At 39.1% G+C, this 19,432-nt stretch overlaps 1 protein-coding gene across 1 annotated transcript in view; it reads left to right on the forward strand.

Moving 5' to 3' along the window:
• TRPM2 (transient receptor potential cation channel subfamily M member 2) overlaps positions 1 to 19,432 on the forward strand; it is a 349,568-nt gene that overhangs the window by 184,041 nt on the left and 146,095 nt on the right. The window contains exons 12-13 of the mRNA XM_082260372.1: positions 2,012 to 2,362; positions 15,367 to 15,504. Coding sequence (XP_082116498.1) covers positions 2,012 to 2,362; positions 15,367 to 15,504 — 489 coding nt within the window. The remainder of the gene's footprint in view (positions 1 to 2,011; positions 2,363 to 15,366; positions 15,505 to 19,432) is intronic.

Here is a 19,432-nt window from a genome sequence, read left to right on the forward strand (position 1 = left end):
GCGATAGAAGTCAGATACTGAAAGCGGTATCATGTGGCTCCAAAGAGGCACATCCAGGAAGCATTTTAGTAGAAACACACAGCTGCAGGTAATGGGATACACACTATTTCACACAACTAATTTGTTTTGTTCTGTATCCCAAAGAAAATTACATATTAAACTTTAGCTTTAAATGTATCAATCTGTCCAACCAAGCAATCAATTTACCAACCATTTAGAATTCAAACTGCTGAACTTAGATGAGAACAAATGCAGTCTGGTAAGAGTTTTTACTTAAGAATAACCAGATTATTTAACATTGTAATAAATTAGACATAAAGCGGAACTTCACCCTAAAGGAGACGTTCCATTTTTAAGATCTCCTGCCCCGTTCCTCTTTGACATTTTTTTGGGAGGGGGTGCAAATGAAGAAGAGGTGGCGGCAATATCCAGCATTAAAAAGATTCAAACTTTATTTTAGATCCATTAAAATCGAGGATAAAACATGCACATACAGCTCAAAGTCAGCAAATGCATTTATACACACCTGTGCTTATAGCTGAGAAGCCACAGGTGGATCCAATCATAATGTTCCCAACTCCATGGCTTCACAGCCCAGCGAGATCACCCACAAGCATATAAAATACAATGTATATGATCTATGTAATAAAAATAAAAAAACTTTTAAATATGTACAAACAATACAAGAGAATATGTATACAATGCATACACATGTATAAACCAATGAAAAAGAAAAACCCTGAACACAAATTATCACTGTAAGAGGAGTGCTTATTCTCATTTGGTCGTAAATAAAAACCATTTGTATAAACCAAAGGAAGACAAAATACCTTGAAATAAAAAAAAGTTCAAATTTAATAGGTAAATACTTAGGACATTGGTCTAGGGATGGCTGGATAAAGATACCTGCCACCCTTCACTACCATCTTCCCAGACGAAACGACCCTATACAATTAAAAAAAAACTTAGATGTAAAACATGTTAAATATTTCATACTACGTGTCTCCCTTTTTAATATATACATGTATAATAAGGGAAAAATATACATCAGAAAAGATATTCCTTTGCTCCAATACACATAACCGTAGATATTATATTACTGAAGTCATGTCCACTAATGTATGAAACTATGTAAGACAAAGAAGCAGAATGCACAATATCCATGTGAGAAAAGCATTAAACATTAAAAAAATACTTTGCCTATGCACATCACCCACTGACATATCAGATGGACAGGTATCCCATCCATCATCCCAGGGACAAAATGACAATTCATGAAAAAACTCTGGTGTCAATGCAGTATATATGTAAAAATAAATGCATAGAGACCACGATAAACAATGCAGGAGGGAGAGGTGGGATCAATCCGCTGGGTTGAACGAAAGAAAACTGATAGTGTGTACTAGGTTTAAGGCAGGCCATACACGAACCGTTTTTTTTTTTTTTATTCAACCAGTGGGTTGAATGAAAAACAATGACCCGATTCCTCCATCCACACATGTGATGTGGATGAGGGAATCACTCCCACTGTGCTATTGTGTTCTGATGGCAGGGAGCCTTCCCTGCCATCAGAATACATTGATCAATGTTGCTGGCTATATATATATCAATATATACTGTGGAATAACTTATGTACAACAGCCTGCCCATACATGGAATTCAAATTTGTCTGGTTCCTGCCGAACTATTTCGATCCATGTATGGCCTGCTTAAATGATTGCTTTTTATCTAAGTTTCAGATGACAGTGACTGTGGGCACCACACTGCTAAATTGGGAGAGGCGTTTGCATATTTTTTGACAGCAGTTAAACTCATTATTATTCACAATTATTATTATAAAAGGTAGTTAGCTGTGTGTCCCACATAATTGGGTCACTTTGAACCAAATGGAATTTATTGTTGACAATAAAGCATTTAAAATCAACCCACGTTGATGTCCTTTACAGTGGCTTGTTAGTTTCTTCCATTATGTAGCGTCTTTAGTACATTAATTGTGATTTGTTCTTCCCAGCCCTCAGATCTGCATCCAGTCATGACAGCAGCACTGATTGATAATAAGCCTGCCTTTGTAAAGCTTTTCCTGGAACATGGTGTCCGTCTACAAGAATACGCCACTCAAGAAACTATACTAAACCTCTACAATAACACAGATCCATCGTGCTTATTCCATGGCAAGCTTGCTAAAATATTAGAAGATGAAAGGTTTCGTTGTGAGTTTCTAAAGACATCAAAACTCCGTCTTCACCATGTATCACAGGTTTTAAGAGAACTCCTGGGTGATTTCACAAAACATTTGTATCCAAAGCCAAAAAGCACAGAACGGCCTCGACTGTCAATTGCCGTCCCACACATCAAAATAAATGTACGTGTATTGCTTGTTTTCATCATAAATTTGATTATATTTTTTTAGGCATTTTAGGTCACCTTTTATGTTTTTTAATAACATAATGCAATATCATGACAAACTGGTGAAGAGGCTAATCTGCCTAGACTGAATCCTTAAAATGTAGGAATGACTGTAATATACAATTATACCTTTATCTCTTGAACTCTAATATTTTACTTTGTGCACCTAGATTCAAAATACAGATGAGACCATTTGATAAAGTAAATACACTGTGTCTCCACTCTATGCTAATAACAGGAAAATAATTAAGTGCCACTCATTACCATGTGTTGTACAAGTGTGACGGGGGTCTTACTTTTACCCAGTCAAAAATGTGCTCATTGCATATGCAGGCTGTTGTTCTGGCTGAATAGTATTGCACAGTGTGTGTGATTTTCTCTCCCTTTATCACTGTTAGCCTATGGGTCATGTCTATCCTTGATAAAAACATTTGACTTTCTATAAAGCTTAATCTGCCTATTGTAACAGTCATTAATAAGGTGTAGGAACCTGCTGCCCTCTACTGTCTGCATTTGTAATTGGGTGTGCTGTGAGTTATGTGTGTACATCACTTCCTGTCTCTTGGGGCTAGGTTAAAATAAGCAAGAAGGAGGAAGTGAAGTGGAGAGAGAGAAAGTCTGAGACCACATGTTCTGTTCAAGGGATTGATTGGCAAGTGCTCCTATGTTTAATATTTTACTATTGTTGCGTCAGTTACAGCCTAGCTCTGTTTTACAAAGGCTTCCAGGTTTTTGTCATTTTGTCATACTACCAGTACAAGTATTTGAGCAGCATACCTCTCTTCAGTCTCCTGGGAGAATGGAAGTTTGCAAGTAATTGTGACTGTCCTGGATTTAGAAAATAAGGGTGTTCTTGCCATGGAGATCAAGTTTCTTGTCTGTCCTGACACAGGTGATTCCCACAGAGCTCCAGTGATACTGGGCGCTAAATGTATAGCAGTACATTGGGCTTTTTCAGAAGTTTCTTGAAGGAGGTCAAGCGGTTTCTTCTGATCAAGTTAACATCCTATCCTAATTTCAAAAGCTCTGTGATATGGAATGGTGTAACACATTGGTGAGAGCCCAGTGGAAAATCCACCGCAGCTAAAGGGTGCTGAGAAAAGCCTATGCTACTGCCCCTGAGCTGCTTGGGTATGGCAGTTATAGCCCCATGGAAACTTCTAAAGAGATGAAGAACAAAGAAGGGCGGATGGTGATCCCTGATAGAAAAGACTGGAGACGAGCCAGACTGGAGTTATCTACAGCTGTGACTGTGAAAAATTGTTTTCGCTATCCTGTCATGATTGGTCCTCACCAAGTTGTAGCGAACTGCTACCCTGTGCTGGGTGTTAACCCCTATGTTGAAGAATACAGAGTCTAAATCAGAAATACAGCTTCTACTCTCAAATTCGATTTGAGTTACCTGAAGTTACCATACTTTTGGAACAAGGAACTGACACGGCAATTGTCAGATTTGGTAGAAATGTTCGCTACAGATGATATTATGGATGCAAGCTGAGCTAAGAGTGCTCAACATACGTTTGGACTAATTGATGTTACTTCCTTTCAAGATAGACCCCAGGATATGGATGAGGTAAGACAGATACTACATTAGATGAAAATCCAGTGGACTGTTGTGCATAGTAAGAGTCCCTATGCCTCCCCTATTGTGGTACTGAGAAAAATGCAGATCTATATATGTATGCAGATTACAGAACTCTGAATCGGAGTACGATGCGTGATCAGTATACACTGCCCAGAATTGAAGAAGCTGTGGAGACTTTAAATGGAAATTGTTGGTTCACTGTGCTAGACCAAGAGTCTGGCTATTACGAAGTTCCAAAGGCCCCTGAAGATCAGAAGAAGACAGCCTTCATATGTCCTTTGGGCAATTCTATCAATTTACTTGCATGCCACAAGGCTTAGGAGGTGCACCTGCAACACTCCAAAGGTTAATGGAAGGAGTTTGGAGTGATCTAGTACAAAGAGAATGTCTTGTGTACCTATATGACATTATTGTGTTTGGGAGTATGCTAGAAGAGCATGAAAAATTAATGAAAGTTGCATCAGAAAAGTGCAAGTTCTATAAGTCCTCAGTCACCTATATGGGTCAGATAGCCTTTTCTGAAGGAGTGAACATTGATCCAGCCATGGCTGTAGCAGTGGTAAACTGGTCTCAGCCTCAGAGGGTTACAGATTTATGTTCTTTTCATTGGATTATGTGGATATTCCTGCAGATTTGTAGAAGTTTGATATTTTTCGGTATATGAATTTTGTGACGTTTTATATTTATTTGTTCACATTTATTTTTTTATTTGTTTAATTGATTTCATATTAATCCACATTTATTTATTCATCTGATGTGTTTTAATAATTGAAAAAAAAATAACTTTTTTGGGTATGTTCAATTTATGAGCACCTAAAGGAAACAGTGCACATATATATATATATATATATATATATATATATATATATATATATATATATATATATATACTTTTACGTATCTTTTGTTTGGATTTTAGAGTGCTGCAGTCCTTAAAAGATACATACAGTATATTAACATAGAGCAAGAGTTTGGTTAATTTTAATATTGATAAGTTGCATGCAACCACAGCCAAACTAGACAGGACATCAGGGTGTTTAATTCAACTAGCAATTTACTCTAAAGTACAAACCTGGCCCAAAGAACATTGCAGCTGATGCTCTAGACATCCAGCATTTTAAAATTTTGTTAGGGTTTCTATCAGTGTTTCTTGCTTTTATAATATAATTTTTTTTTGCTGTTCTTTCATGGTAGGCCACATGATTAAATTAATAACGTGGAATGTTCGGGGGATGAATGATTGGCTTAAATGCCAAGCTGTATTTTATCATCTGCTATCTTTTCACTCCTCTCTCATCTGCTTACGGGAGACCCATGCCACTGCAGAAACTAAGCATGTGCTCAAGAGACGATTAGTTCAAAATGCATTTCACTCATATTTTTCTTCACATTCTTGGCGAGTCTCTATTTTGGTTTGCCATGGTGTTGTGTTCTTCTTTCGACATGTTGAGATTGATCTTAAGGGTAGATATATTTTTATTCATTGTTCTTTTTTTGATTTAGAGTGCATTATTGCTAATATTTATTTGCTCCCTCTGTAAAGACCAGAGGATATATGCCTCTTTTCGAAGTTTATTGTGGATTATCAATCTCTTCCTGTTATACTGATAACCGTTTTACACTACTTTCAGTCCCTGTGGTGCCTTTTGGAAAATTATGTGGAGAAATAGGGCTGCGGGACATTTGGCGTCATATTTATCTGGATGATATCCAATTTACATGCCACTCCAAATCTAACAACTCATTCTCCCATATTATTTAGTGTTGGGTACTGCTGAAATGTTGCCATGTGTCTCTCCTGTTACTTTAGAACCAAGGGGGATTTTGGATTATTCATTATTGGTAACTACTATGGTTCCTACCCAGCTTATTATACAGAGGAGCTGGCAAATAACCCCATTTTGGTTGCCTCTATTTTCAGTCTCATTCTCAAATTATGTCCGATATTTCTCTTTTTCTTGAGATAAATAATGGCTCGGCCTTTAGAAATGTATAATAGGACTCAATAAAAGCATTTTTGCAAGACCTTCTAATTAAAGATGTCAGTTTTTTTAAGTCAACCACCAGAAAGAACAGGCTCAAAGGTTGGTATTAAAAGCTGGAACAGATTATATTAGCAACCCCTCTCCAAGAAACCTGACAGCATGGACGGAAGGGCAGAGCACCCTTCAAAAGCTGATAGAAAAAAAGGCGACCAATATATAATTTTTTCAAAAATGTCTGTTATGGGAGGAAGGGGAGAAGGCAGGCAGATTATCGCATTGCCCAATCTTAGCAATCAGATATTCATATTGTAGCTTTGGAGACAATACATGGCATATTCATACTACTTCTTCTGACATTATTAGTATTCTATATCATTTTTATAGCGAGTAATACGCATCTAAACCAAAATATCTAAACCAAAAAATAATTCCTGGATCACATTAATATGCCATCTTTGAGTAGCGAGGATAAGGCATACTTCGATGTTCCTAATTCTAAGTCTCCAGGCTGTAATGGTTTGCACATTGAAATTTACATACAATATGGGGATGCTCTTCTACCTAATGAGGCATACAGGTTAAGTTAGGTTATTTTTTTGACTCTATGTATAATGCCACTATAGTTGTAATCCATAAAAAAGATAAAGACTCTAGAACAGTTAATTGGTATCAACCTTTTTCTCTTCTTCCAGTTGATATGGAAGCTAGATAAAACTCTTGCTAATAGATTGAACCATCTACTGCAGTTAATATTAGACTGTTTTTTTTTAAATACACGAGTCCCAACAAATTCTCTGGGTCCTTTCTTGCTTTTGATACCTCTAAGGCATTAGACAGCATAGAATGGGAGTACATTTTGGCAGTTCTTGAGAAGTTTGGGTTTGGTAAGAATTCCGGATCTTCGGTTTGTCTTTTATATGCTAAACCCCAGGCTTCGATTTGTGCAAATAGTCTTTTTTCTCCTCCTTTATTGCTACAGCAAGGGATGAGGCAAGGGTGCTACTGCAATAGTTGAGTTTTGTAGAGGCCAGGAGGAGGAGAAGCTCGCTCTGTATGCAGACGACATGCTCCTCTTCCTGTACTATACACAATCCCCCCTCCAAGAGGCTATGTCCCTTATTACAAAATTTGGAGGTTTTTAAGGACTAAAATGAATTGGGAGAAGTCTACTTCATCTCCCTTTAGATCCCCTTCCAGTAATCTTCACAGGTTACTTCCTCCATATGAAGGTTGTTTCTTTGTTTAAATACCTGGTTATTACGATCTCTCCTAAAATAGTTGATTTTATTACCCTTAACCTGGTTCCATCGATTTCACATTTTAAGTCGCAGCTCATCTCTATAGTGGGATGTACCAATTTAATTAAGATCATTTGAATGCCTCAAATAGTTTGCGGCCGCTCCTCCACAAAAATCTCTTACAAACTGATTAAGGGGCTGTTTAAAGGGGTATATCCACTATACGCCTTGGAGACTTCAGCATATCTCAAATCTCCATCTCACCTCATACTGTTTGTCTGATAGTATGACTGGCTATACTAGGTTTATCCCAAAATGGTCTAATGATTTACTTCCTGAATTTGGGAATTTGATGGGGCTTCAGGCTTGAGCCAGAAGAGGCATTCTGATGATTTCTCATTTATGTGAATATCTATTTTTCAAATCATTTTAGCAATTGCAATTAGACTTTTCTTTAGACAAAAGGTCTTTTTATCAGTATCTTCAAATCAGACATGCCTTTCAGGGCAAAAATGGCTCCCTCAGCTTTTCAATTGCAGATACTTTATTTGATAAAATTGTTGGGATCTGTAATTCAAAAGGCTTCATTTCAGAGATTTACGCACAACTTTTACCTACGTTTTTGTTGACACCCAGTTCCATGTACACAGAAATGGGAACAAGAGTTAGGCCATATTCCTGATGAAGTCTAGGACCAAGTTCTGCAAAGGATTCCTCTTGTTTCTCAGCTAACGTAATTGTTCATTATTCATCAGGTATATCGGACTCTGCATTTCTTTGTAGTATAGCTCTACAGCAAGATTCTTGCTGTAACAGATTTGGCCAACCGCAGGGAGACCTAATTCACCTGCCGTGGCACTGTCCCAAGCTTAAACGTTACAAGACAAAGGGTATCCAAATTATTATTAATGTAACAGGTCTTTCTCTTACAATAGATCCACTGACATGTATTTTGGGACATTTTGATTCTTCTCTTTTAGATGCGTATAAACTCCTGGGGGTTGCTAGAGTACTCTTTATCGACTTATGAATGATCATCATTTCAATCCCTCCCCCCTACGATATCTGATTGGGTCCTAGATTTGAATCAGAGTATTGCATATGAGAAGGAAATATACTTTCTGCGCAATGCCATGTTTAAATTCGATCGTATATGGAAATGCTGGTTAGATTTTTTTCATTTAGAAACCCTGTTTTTTTATGGATCTGTGCTGTGATGGGATGGTGTGGGTTTTTATTTATTATTTTGATTGTGTCTTTTTGTTTGTCATTTGAATATATGTCTTTAATTTGTACAAAAAAAAAAAAAAATTCTAATAAATGCAATCTGATTTAAAAAAAAAAAGACACCCAGCATTGGTTTCTGTTATGGAAAATACTGAATGGAAAGATCTCCCTTGTCTTGGTGTTGGGGCTCTGTGTGCAAGCTGCAAATGTTGAACATCAAGTGGCCTTTTTCAGAAGTTTGTGTGATCACCATGGCCATCTGGGACCTGAGAAAAAATATGGCCTAGTTTAAGACCATTTATTTTGACTCAAGATGAGAAATATCAAGACTAGTCGATGTAGACATTTACACTTGCAGAGTTCAGGCCCTATGGACTTAGTCTGTATAGATTTCTTTCTGTACTGACAATATTTCAAGAGAAATTGGAAATGTGCTGCTTGTGACTGACCACTTTACTCAATATGCCCAAGCTTTTCCTACCAGAGTTTAGAGGGCAGTTATGGTCACAAGAGTACTTTGGGGGGAAGTATTTTATCCATTACGGCTTAACCCAAAGGTTATACTCAGATCAGGACAGGGATTTTGAGAGCAAGCTAATTAAAGAGTTATTTCAACTGTTGAACATTTACAAAATTCAAACCACCTCTTATCACCCTGAAGGTGATGCTCTCCCTAAGAGATTAAACAGGACTTTTCTTGATCTGCTAAGTATGCCACAGGCTGACGAAAAACATACCTGAAACATTTAGGCCATGGTCCATGCTTATAACAGCACTGCATGTGACTACAGGATTCTTCCCATATTTCCTGGGAGCCTAGATTGACCATTGACCTCCTGTTAGGAGGTTCCACCAATGGTATTAGTCATTATAAATATGTGGCTCATATGAAAGATACCCACAAGTGTGCTTAATGTTTAACTAAAGAAAACACACAAAATAAATGAAGGGAAGAAAAAGGTTTAATCTCCATGTAAGATACAGAGATCTGAAACCTTGCTACAGAACATGGAAGCATCTGGAAAACATAGAGCGAGATGGTGTTGAATAGATTGCACGTCATTCCATTGTGCAAGATAAAGGGAACAGAAGACAGGATCAAAGCCTGGAATAGAAATCATATGTTGCCTGTTCCCTAAGTCAGTGATGAAGATGGCTCAGATGTCACTTCAGAGTGTGACTCACTCCAGCTTCAGGCAGACCTCTGATCTGATCTCCCTGATTCCAATGAGAGTGATTGCACTGTGGTTCTTGAGACCTCTAACTCAACAGCACTTCCTCCAACAGAGGCACTGAACCCTGAATCCCCAGAGTTTGTACCTCAATTAGTTAGCATGTCTAGTCAGGGACCCATTCCTTCTACCCAGCTAGTACCACCCTTTCCCATGATTCATAGTACTGATTCAGTGCCTGAAAACAAACAAATACCTCTGAGAGATGTGCAGAGAGGATAATTTGGGGGACACCAGGTTTATTACTTAGCCACACTAGTATCATGCTCGGGTAGGAGCAGTCACCGATTTAGTCAACATGTTGTCTGTTTTTGCTTTATCTGGCATGTATTACTTTATTACTGTATAACTTTTTGTTTTTCCTTAACAAGCCATTGTAACGGGGAGACAACAATGTTGTTTTCTTAAATTTAAGTTTACTATGCACTTTGTGCTGCCCTTGACAGAATGTAAGGATTTCACCAGGGAAGTGTGTAGGCAATCTGCTGCCCTCTCCTGTCTGTATTTGTAAGTGGTTGTGCTGTGAGTTATTTATTTACATCACTTCCTGTCTCTGTGGGACTGGGTCAAAAAAACACAGAAGGAGTACAAAGTTTGTTCATGGAGAAACTGCTGCTAAATACAGACCAGGAGGTATTAGTAGGCAAGTGCTCCTATGTTTAATAGTTTACTATTGTTTCCTGTACCCTCTGGATACATATTTCTATTTCTATCTCATGTGTACAGTGCCAGATAGCTAGATCTGTTCATCTACATGTGTGTAGTTGTCACCTTCCAGTATATTAGTAGGCGAACCTGTTTATTGCAGTTGCAATTTACTGAGTTTATATGGAGCTCTTGTTATTTTGTTAACAATGTTCTGGTCTGGGTTTCTCAAGTTAGTTTAAGCTTAGGGCTCAATAACCAGCATAGGCTAGAGTCAGGTTGGACATCTGATGTCCACTTTTGGTAGTTAGAGGTCCAGTTGTGTGACAGATTAGAAACTAAGAGGCAGAGTAGATAGGCAATTCTGGGATCCAGTGCCCCACCACAGTTTCTGCCAGTGAGAAGCTACATTCCAGGCTAGATGGGCATTGATTGGAAGAAAAAGTTTTTCTTTGTTTCTGTCAGAAACTTTTGTAATTAAGTAATTTTTCTCCTTCACTGATGTGTGCTGATAAGGCGGCACTGATGGGCACTGATAGGCTGCACTAATGAGCATTTATTTATGAGGCGGCACTTATGGGCGCTAATGGGACGACAATGAAGGGCACTGATGAGGTGGCACTGATATGTGGCACTGATTAACACTGTTAGGCGGCACTAATGGGTGGCACTGATAGGTGGCACTTATGGGCAATGATAGGCAATACGGATAGATGGCACTGATGGATGGTACTGATGTTCACTGAAAGGCAGCACTGACTGCATCACTGGTGGGCACAGATTGGTATCACAGATGGTCACTGACTGGCATCACTGATGGGCACTGTTAGGGCTGCAAAAATAATCAGGGCACTGATGATCAGTGCCCTGATTACCTCTACAGGTCTCCCCTGTGAAGAGGTGCTGCTGATTGTCTCTCTCTGTCTGTGTGAGGTGAGGAAAGCCGATTACCAGCACTTTCGGGTTTACATGTGATCAGCTGTTACATATAGTTACATAGTAGTTGAGGTTGAATAAAGACAATAGTCCATCCAGTTCAACCTGTGTAGGTGTGTGTGGCCGTAATCATGATTGGACAAAGTCGATCACATGGGCAAAGAGCCACGTCATCGGCTCTTTATGGAGATCGGGTCACACCGTGTCCCAGGGCATTTGAGGGTGGTGAGACTGGGGTGACATATATGATGTCGTCCCAGAAAGAGAGGGGATCCTGCCCATTGTCATTTGACTATACGGCAGGTGGGAGGTGGGTAATATCTTTATTAATAACTATATATACCTGGGTATATGTGCACAATTCCACCAGGATTCTTGTACAGCCCTTTGATGATAATTCAGGTAAATAGGGGCATTGCTAAACATAACATATAATCAAAAAATAAAATATTATATAAAAAAATAAAAAAACTTTACAAGCAAAGGTAGAAAGCAGGTTAGGGAGTGAGAGGCAGGTGATTTTTATCGTGAGTTATTTACTTATTAAGATTTCAGTAAGGAGAGTCAAATTGTAGTTAATCATTTTGTCTATGGGTCCTGTGGATCGAGTGTCTTCTTTCTTGATTTCTTTTTTGTTTTAAACTTTTAATATCCTGCTGCCAAAAAAAAAAGATCCTGTTCCTTTAAATCGCATTGTTATAACAAAGGGGCTGCCAGTAATGGTACTCACTGACTTTACAACCACTTTAAGCGCTGGTATTATTCAGTACTTTTTGGTTTATCTCTTTGATGATACCTGTTTGTACTTTGTACATTGGATGTATGTACTATAAACAATCTTTACTTATATAAAGCTTGTATTGTGCATCTATATACTTAGTAAAGTCATATGCTGGCTGCAGTAGTTCCTCTGCTCCCAATTACTTAGATTAGATTACTGGTTAATTTCCCAGGAAGAGAATCTCCTCTGTTCACAGAGGCCCTGTTCTGGGTGGAGACACTTGTCAATGTCTTACCTTGCCTTCCTGTTGGCAGCCATTTTGGACATGTGCAGACTCCTGTTTCTTATAAACTCTGTTTGCATCATCACTTGTCTTCTGCCTGGGCATCGCTCAGTGATGATATTGCACACAGCACTATACATATATCACCTGATGGCTTTCTGACCTTCCCCTTGCGTTTGTGCTTTAAGGTGCATCACTGCTAGCAGTCCTCTGGTCTCTGTGGTTTCTCTGTGCATGAGACTTGGCTGATGATCTTCCTGGCTCTTGATTCTGCATCAGCAGACGACCTTGCATCGGTTGACGACCCGGCTTTGTCAGACTACCTGCTTCTGGACTCAATCTCGGCTTGGATGACTACCCGCTTCTGAACTTGACCCCGGCTGTTCTTGATTTCGCTCCTCTCTCTTCCTGTGCGATTATTATTGTTGCATTAATAAATTGCTTTATTTTACTTGCATTTTCATGTGGTCTGGTTTCCTGGCACCCTGACAACACTTCCAACTATATTATGAAACCAATTCTTCCACTCAGCAAAGGTTCTGGTTTTCTTATTTACCTACAGGTTTAGAGCAATATCCTGTTTGGGAAAGGCTACATTGGCACTGCTAATAACCTTTCTATAAATACAAAACATTGCTGAAGGTAGCTCAGGGAACAAATTTAAAATCTATATATAAAATATAATAATCTCTATATCCACCAGCAAATGAGCAAAAAGATGAGTCTCTTAAGAAATACTTTCATGTAAATGCAACAATAATACCTAAAGTATAATTACCAAAAAAGACATAATAGTTTTCTTTTAGACATATAGACTGGCCTCTAAACGGACACTAAACTGTGGAAAGAGATTAGGCCATACATTTAATAACTTGTGGCCCAATGTAAAAAATGCTTATACATTGCTATTTCATTTTGCATTATATAGGTTGGGAGACATTCCTCTGAATTACCCTTCTTGTTTTGATAAGGAAGACAAATTACCAAATACATAAAATAAATATAAATATGCCAAAAAAGTGTTATGATAGGAGAAAGTTACCATTAGATCTCATACACTCTAAGTCTTGTAGGCTTATCATTTCCAAGTATTTCAAAACATCTGAAGAAATTGGCCAATCACATTCTAACAGTGGCTAGGAGACTTATATAAATCTTTTGGAGATCTACTAAAATCACCTTTCAAACACCACATTTTTGAGACTATTGTAGGCGTTCATAGAATGGAATACCTTTCAGCTAGAATTAGAGATACTTTAGAAATATTCTCCCAAACCTGGACTCTCTGGGATTAATCCCTACTGCAGTTAACTGGGGACTTCCCCTACCTTCTTCTGACTCAATATACTCTTTTCTCATCCCATTATCATTGATTATATTTTGATATTAGAGCAGACCTTGCATGAAAATACATTTTTACTGCAGAACATTGTAACCAAACATAGATGTCTTATACCTGTATACTATAAAAAGTTCTATAAAGCCAATAAACTTTCTTTACCAAGAAAAATGCTATAATCAAAATGTAAGAAAAAAAAACCTTTAAACCGAAATCTATGCAGCCAATGGTAATTTATACAGATCTGTTTCATTTGGTTTACATTGACTTTATGTAACAATGACTGATTTATGATCTCTTATTATGTACTTTATATCTTTTATGACTTAAATACGACATCTTTAAAATCAATACATCTATAAAGAGAGTTATACAGTATTTTTGTTAATATGGTACTTGGTTGGTATATGGTTTCTTCCCTTAATGTGTTTTTTCTTTTTTTTTCTTTTTGCTAAAACCTCCTTTACACACTTTAATTAAAAAAAAAAAAAAAAAAAAAAGGTTAAAAGGCTTTAGTAATTATTAGATAAAACGTAATCATTGCAACAAACTTCCGCAATTCTTTTCATGATCAAAGAGAAATGTAAATACCGGATGAAGTGAAACCTGAAAAACCTGTATCCTTTGTTTTACTTCTCCTTGTACCAATTCAATTTGCAACCGTGCTTTCAATTAAAGAAAAAAAAAAAAAAGAAAGGGGTGGCTTGGTGGAATACTCTAATGTATAGGACCTAATAACACCAAAAACTTTACTTCAGCTACTAAAAATAAAGATTCACTTTAGTTTTTCCTACTGGCTTAAGCTTGTTCCTAAAAACGGTTGGATATAGCACTTCAAATCCTTTGATGTCACTTTTCCCATCTGAATTCCTAAAGAGGCTAATGTTTCATGTTTTTGACACATTATAATACATTTTTCAACGTGAAAGTATTCACTTTTTCCAAATTTTGTTATGATACAGCCTTATTCCAAAATGGATTCAATTCATTATTTTTCTCAAAATTCTACAAACAATACCCCATAATGACAACATAAAATAAGTTTGTTTAAAATCTTTGGAAATTTGTTAAAAAAAAAAAAAGCACATGTACATAAGTATACAAAGTCTTTGCCATGACACTCAAAATTATGCTCAGGTACATCCTGTTTCCACTAATCATCCTTGAGATGTTTCTACAACTTGTTTGCAGTCCACCTGTGGTAAATTCAGTTCATTGGACATGATATGAAAAAGGCACACACCTGCCTATATAAGGTCCCACAGTTAATAGTGCATGTCAGTGCACAGACCGAGGCATGAAGTCTGAGGAATTGTCTGTAGACCTCCGAGACAGGATTGTATCGAGGCACAGATCTGGGGAGGGGTACAGAAACATTTCTGCAGCATTGAAGGTCCCAATTAGCACAATGGCCGGCATCATCCATAAATGGAATACGTTTGGAATCACTAGGACTCTTCCTAGAGCGAGCTGCCCAGCCAAACTGAGCGATCAGGGGAGAGCTTAGCCAGTCAGGTAACCAAGAACCCGATGGTCACTCTGACAGATCTCCAGCGTTTCTCTGTGGAGAGGAGAGAACCTTGTCATTATGGGGTATTGCTTGTAGAATGTTGAGGAAAATAATGCATTTAATTTATTGTGGAATAAGGCTGTAACATAACAAAATGTGGAAAAAGTGAAGCGCTGTGAATACTTTCTGGATGCACTGTATACATAAAAAAAAAATCAAATGATGGAAATGTAAACCCCTTCTTTTGCCATATCTCTAGGTACAGAAAGTCACACTCCGTTCCTTTCACAAAAGATCTCAAGGAAAATCATCTTGTTCTATGGATCCAACCAGAGATTTGCTTATTTGGGCTGTTGTTCAAAACCGAAAAGAACTTGCAGAAATCTTTTGGGCACAGGTAATAACAGATCATTTATTTACTGGAAAACTAAAATAAGGGTTCAATAACACTGCCTTGAGGGAACAGCCACCATTAGATATGTTTCATACTTATTGCTGAAAGCTCTATGATCCTTCTAATTTAAGTCCCAAACATTGCCAAAAATCTAGTTGAAGGAGCTAAACTTGCTGTAGGGGCTCTTAAAACATATCTAAAGTTGAATAGTCTGGTGCATTTACAGTCTCCAACCAGGGGAATTAAATTAGATATATGATAAATTCATTTAAAATAGAGGTCCCTTTTGATAAAAACAATGATCAGTAGGTCTAGATATATAGCTCACAGAATTTATGTATGGTACTCAAATTTACTTGTAAAATCGCCTTCATCTACTTCCCTCTTTTAATTGTTTCTGTAACGTAATGACAGCGTCACGGAGCAAAAGGGAGACTCAGGTGGAGTAAGGAGGCAGGACCAAGCTCTACATTTAAAGAAAATGTAAATCTTCAAATATATTTTTTTAATTTTGTAATAGGGACACAGTTGATTGCCTCTTTATACAGTAGCTATATTCAAGTAATGATAGTAATATTGTTTGTTTAGTTTTTTTTTTTTTACAAGAATTGCCTCTTCAACTGATACATTTGATCAGTATTAAAATATTGTTGACAGATCATCCATCCAAATGAACAGTCATAGGGCATCTGTAACCTAAAATTTAATAAGTATGTGCAGAGAAAGATTTACAATGCAAATAAGGTAAGCATTGGGAAAAAGTATAAACAATATTGAACAATGTTAATAGATTATAAAGTAGTGCAGTCTGGAGTTTTTCAAAAAAATTCTCTGAACACTAGGTGGCAGTACAGCACAGTCTCTATAAGGCTCTAAAGCAGGGGTCTCCCATTTCAAGAGCCACATTTTACATTTTACACATATTTGTGGGCCAAAAAACCCTAGTTATTTATAAATGAATATGCAGCAACAGAATAGGATAGAATTTGGAAGGCTAGCAGCAGTAGAGCTTGATGGTGCATCTGTAACAGACCCCCTGCCAAACATTTGTGTCCCCATCAGAGGCCCCCTGCATGTTTGTGTCCCCATCAAAGACCCCTGTATATTTGTGTCCCCGTCTGATCCCCCTGCATATTTGTGTCCCCACCAGAGCACCATTGCATATTTTTTTCCCCATCAGTGACCATTTGTGTCCTCATCAAAGCCCCCCTGCATATTTGTGTGGCCATCAAAGCCCCCCCTGCAAAATTGTATTCCCATCAGAGACCACCTGAATATTTGTGTCCCCATCGGAGACCCCTGCATATTTGTGTCCCCCTTAGAGCTCCCCCATACATTTGTGTCCCCCTTAGAGCCCGCACACATTTTGCCCCCATCAGAGACCCCCTGAATATTTGTGTACCCATCAGAGATCCCTGAATATTTTTGTCCCCAGCAGAGGCTCCCACATATTTTGACCCCCTAAGAGCCCGCCCACACATTTGTGTCTTCATCAGAGCCCCGTACACACATGTGTGTCCCCATCAGAGGCCCCTGTACATTTGTGCCCCTCTTAGAGTGCCCCCTTCCACATTTTGTCCCTCATCAGAGCCATCTCTCCACTTTTGTTTCTCAATCAGAGAACCCCCCTCCCCCAACAGCACCAGCAGTCACATTTGTGTCCCACTTACATCGGTGTCTGGCTTCAGTGCAGTTCTGCTACATCCCCCGACTCCTGCCTGACTGTTACACATGCAAGTGGTATGCAAAATTACAGTGGTAAAGGACTCCGATTCTAACAGTGGGGCGGAAGCTGGGAGGTGCATAGGTTCTAGTTGATGGTCCTAGCAATCAACAACTTAGTGAGGTGCCAGGATGGCGGGCTTTGTCAGGTTGCCGGACCTGCACTGCATACTCCCAGGGGTAAATACGCAGTGCAGGTACTGCTACCTGACATTGTTTGAGCAGAAACCCCAAGGGACTCAAGCTGCAGGCCGGAAAAAAAGCCCCAGAAGGCTGGATGTAGCCAGCGAGCCAAACTTAACAAAGTACAAAAACAGTTACGTGCACATATCCCTATAGGCAGCATTCCTCAAAGTGAGGTACAGGCAAGGCCTAGTAACGCAGATGAACAGTTGGAGGAATCTTTGGGCTTGTAACAAAGGCTAGTGGCTGGAGGTATCTCTTCTGACCATTAGGGATGCACGGTCACCCCACTTCAAAAACAGTGCTCCAGTAGAGGTGTACCGAACTGTTCGCCGGCGGACTGTTCGGTCCGCCCCCTATAATACATCATTGAGGCAAACTTTGACCCTGAACTTCACAGTCAGTAGGCACATTTCCAGCCAATCAGCATACCTCCCTCCCACACCCTCCCACCTCCTATAAATAAGCAAGGGCAGCATCCATCTTAGATCATTCTGAAGCAGTGTGTGTTAGTGAGAGCAGGGAGAGCTGCTGCTGCTGTTAAGCTAGGGACAGTTGTTAGTCAGTGTTCCTGGTCTTGCTAGTCAGTGTTCTTGGCCCACTACTGCTGTAAGGACAGCATCCTGACAGCACCCCAAAAAGCCCTTCTAAGGGCTGGTATTTGTGTAATTTTTTTTATATATATATACAGTGGGTACGGAAAGTATTCAGACCCCCTTAAATTTTTCACTCTTTGTTATATTGCAGCCATTTGCTAAAATCATTTAAGTTCATTCTTCTTCCTCATGAATGTACACATAGCACCCCATACTGACAGAAAAACACAGAATTGTTGACATTGTTGTAGATTTATTAAAAAAGAAAAACTGAAATATCACATGGTCCTAAGTATTCAGACCCTTTGCTGTGACACTCATATATTTAACTCAGGTGCTTTCCATTTCTTCTGATCACCCTTGAGATGGTTCTACACCTTCATTTGAGTCCAGCTGTGTTTGATTATACTGATTGGACTTGATTAGGAAAGCCACACACCTGTCTATATAAGACCTTCCAGATCACAATGCATGTCAGAGCAAATGAGAATCATGAGGTCAAAGGAACTGCCTGAAGAGCTCAGAGACAGAATTGTGGCAAGGCACAGATCTGGCCAAGGTTACAAAAAGATTTCTGCTGCACTTAAGGTTCCTAAGAGCACAGTGGCCTCCATAATCCTCAAATGGAAGACGTTTGGGATGACCAGAACCCTTCCTAGAGCTGGCCGTCCGGCCAAACTGAGCTATCGGGGGAGAAGAGCCTTGATGAGAGAGGTAAAGAAGAACCCAAAGATCACTGTGGCTTAGCTCCTGAGATGCAGTCAGGAGATGGGAGAAAGTTGTAGAAAGTCAACCATCACTGCAGCCCTCCACCAGTCGGGGCTTTATGGCAGAGTGGCCCGACGGAAGCCTCTCCTCAGTGTAAGACACATGAAAGCCCGCATGGAGTTTGCTAAAAAACACCTGAAGGACTCCAAGATGGTGAGAAATAAGATTCTCTGGTCTGATGAGACCAAAATAGAACTTTTTGGCCTTAATTCTAAGCGGTATGTGTGGAGAAAACCAGGCACTGCTCATCACCTGTCCAATACAGTCCCAACAGTGAAGCATGGTGGTGGCAGCATCATGCTGTGGGGGTGTTTTTCAGCTGCAGGGACAGGACGACTGGTTGCAATCGAGGGAAAGATGATTGCGGCCAAGTACAGGGATATCCTGGACAAAAACCTTCTCCAGAGTGCTCTGGACCTCAGACTGGGCCGAAGGTTTACCTTCCAACAAGACAATGACCCTAAGAACACAGCTAAAATAACGAAGGAGTGGCTTCACAACAACTCCGTGACTGTTCTTGAATGGCCCAGCCAGAGCCCTGACTTAAACCCAATTGAGCATCTCTGGAGAGACCTAAAAATGGCTGTCCACCAACGTTTACCATCCAAACTGACAGAACTGGAGAGGATCTGCAAGGAGGAATGGCAGAGGATCCCCAAATC

Source organism: Pelophylax lessonae, assembly GCF_965119305.1.
Source record: "Pelophylax lessonae genome assembly, chromosome: 6".
Taxonomy (NCBI): Eukaryota; Metazoa; Chordata; class Amphibia; order Anura; family Ranidae; genus Pelophylax; species Pelophylax lessonae.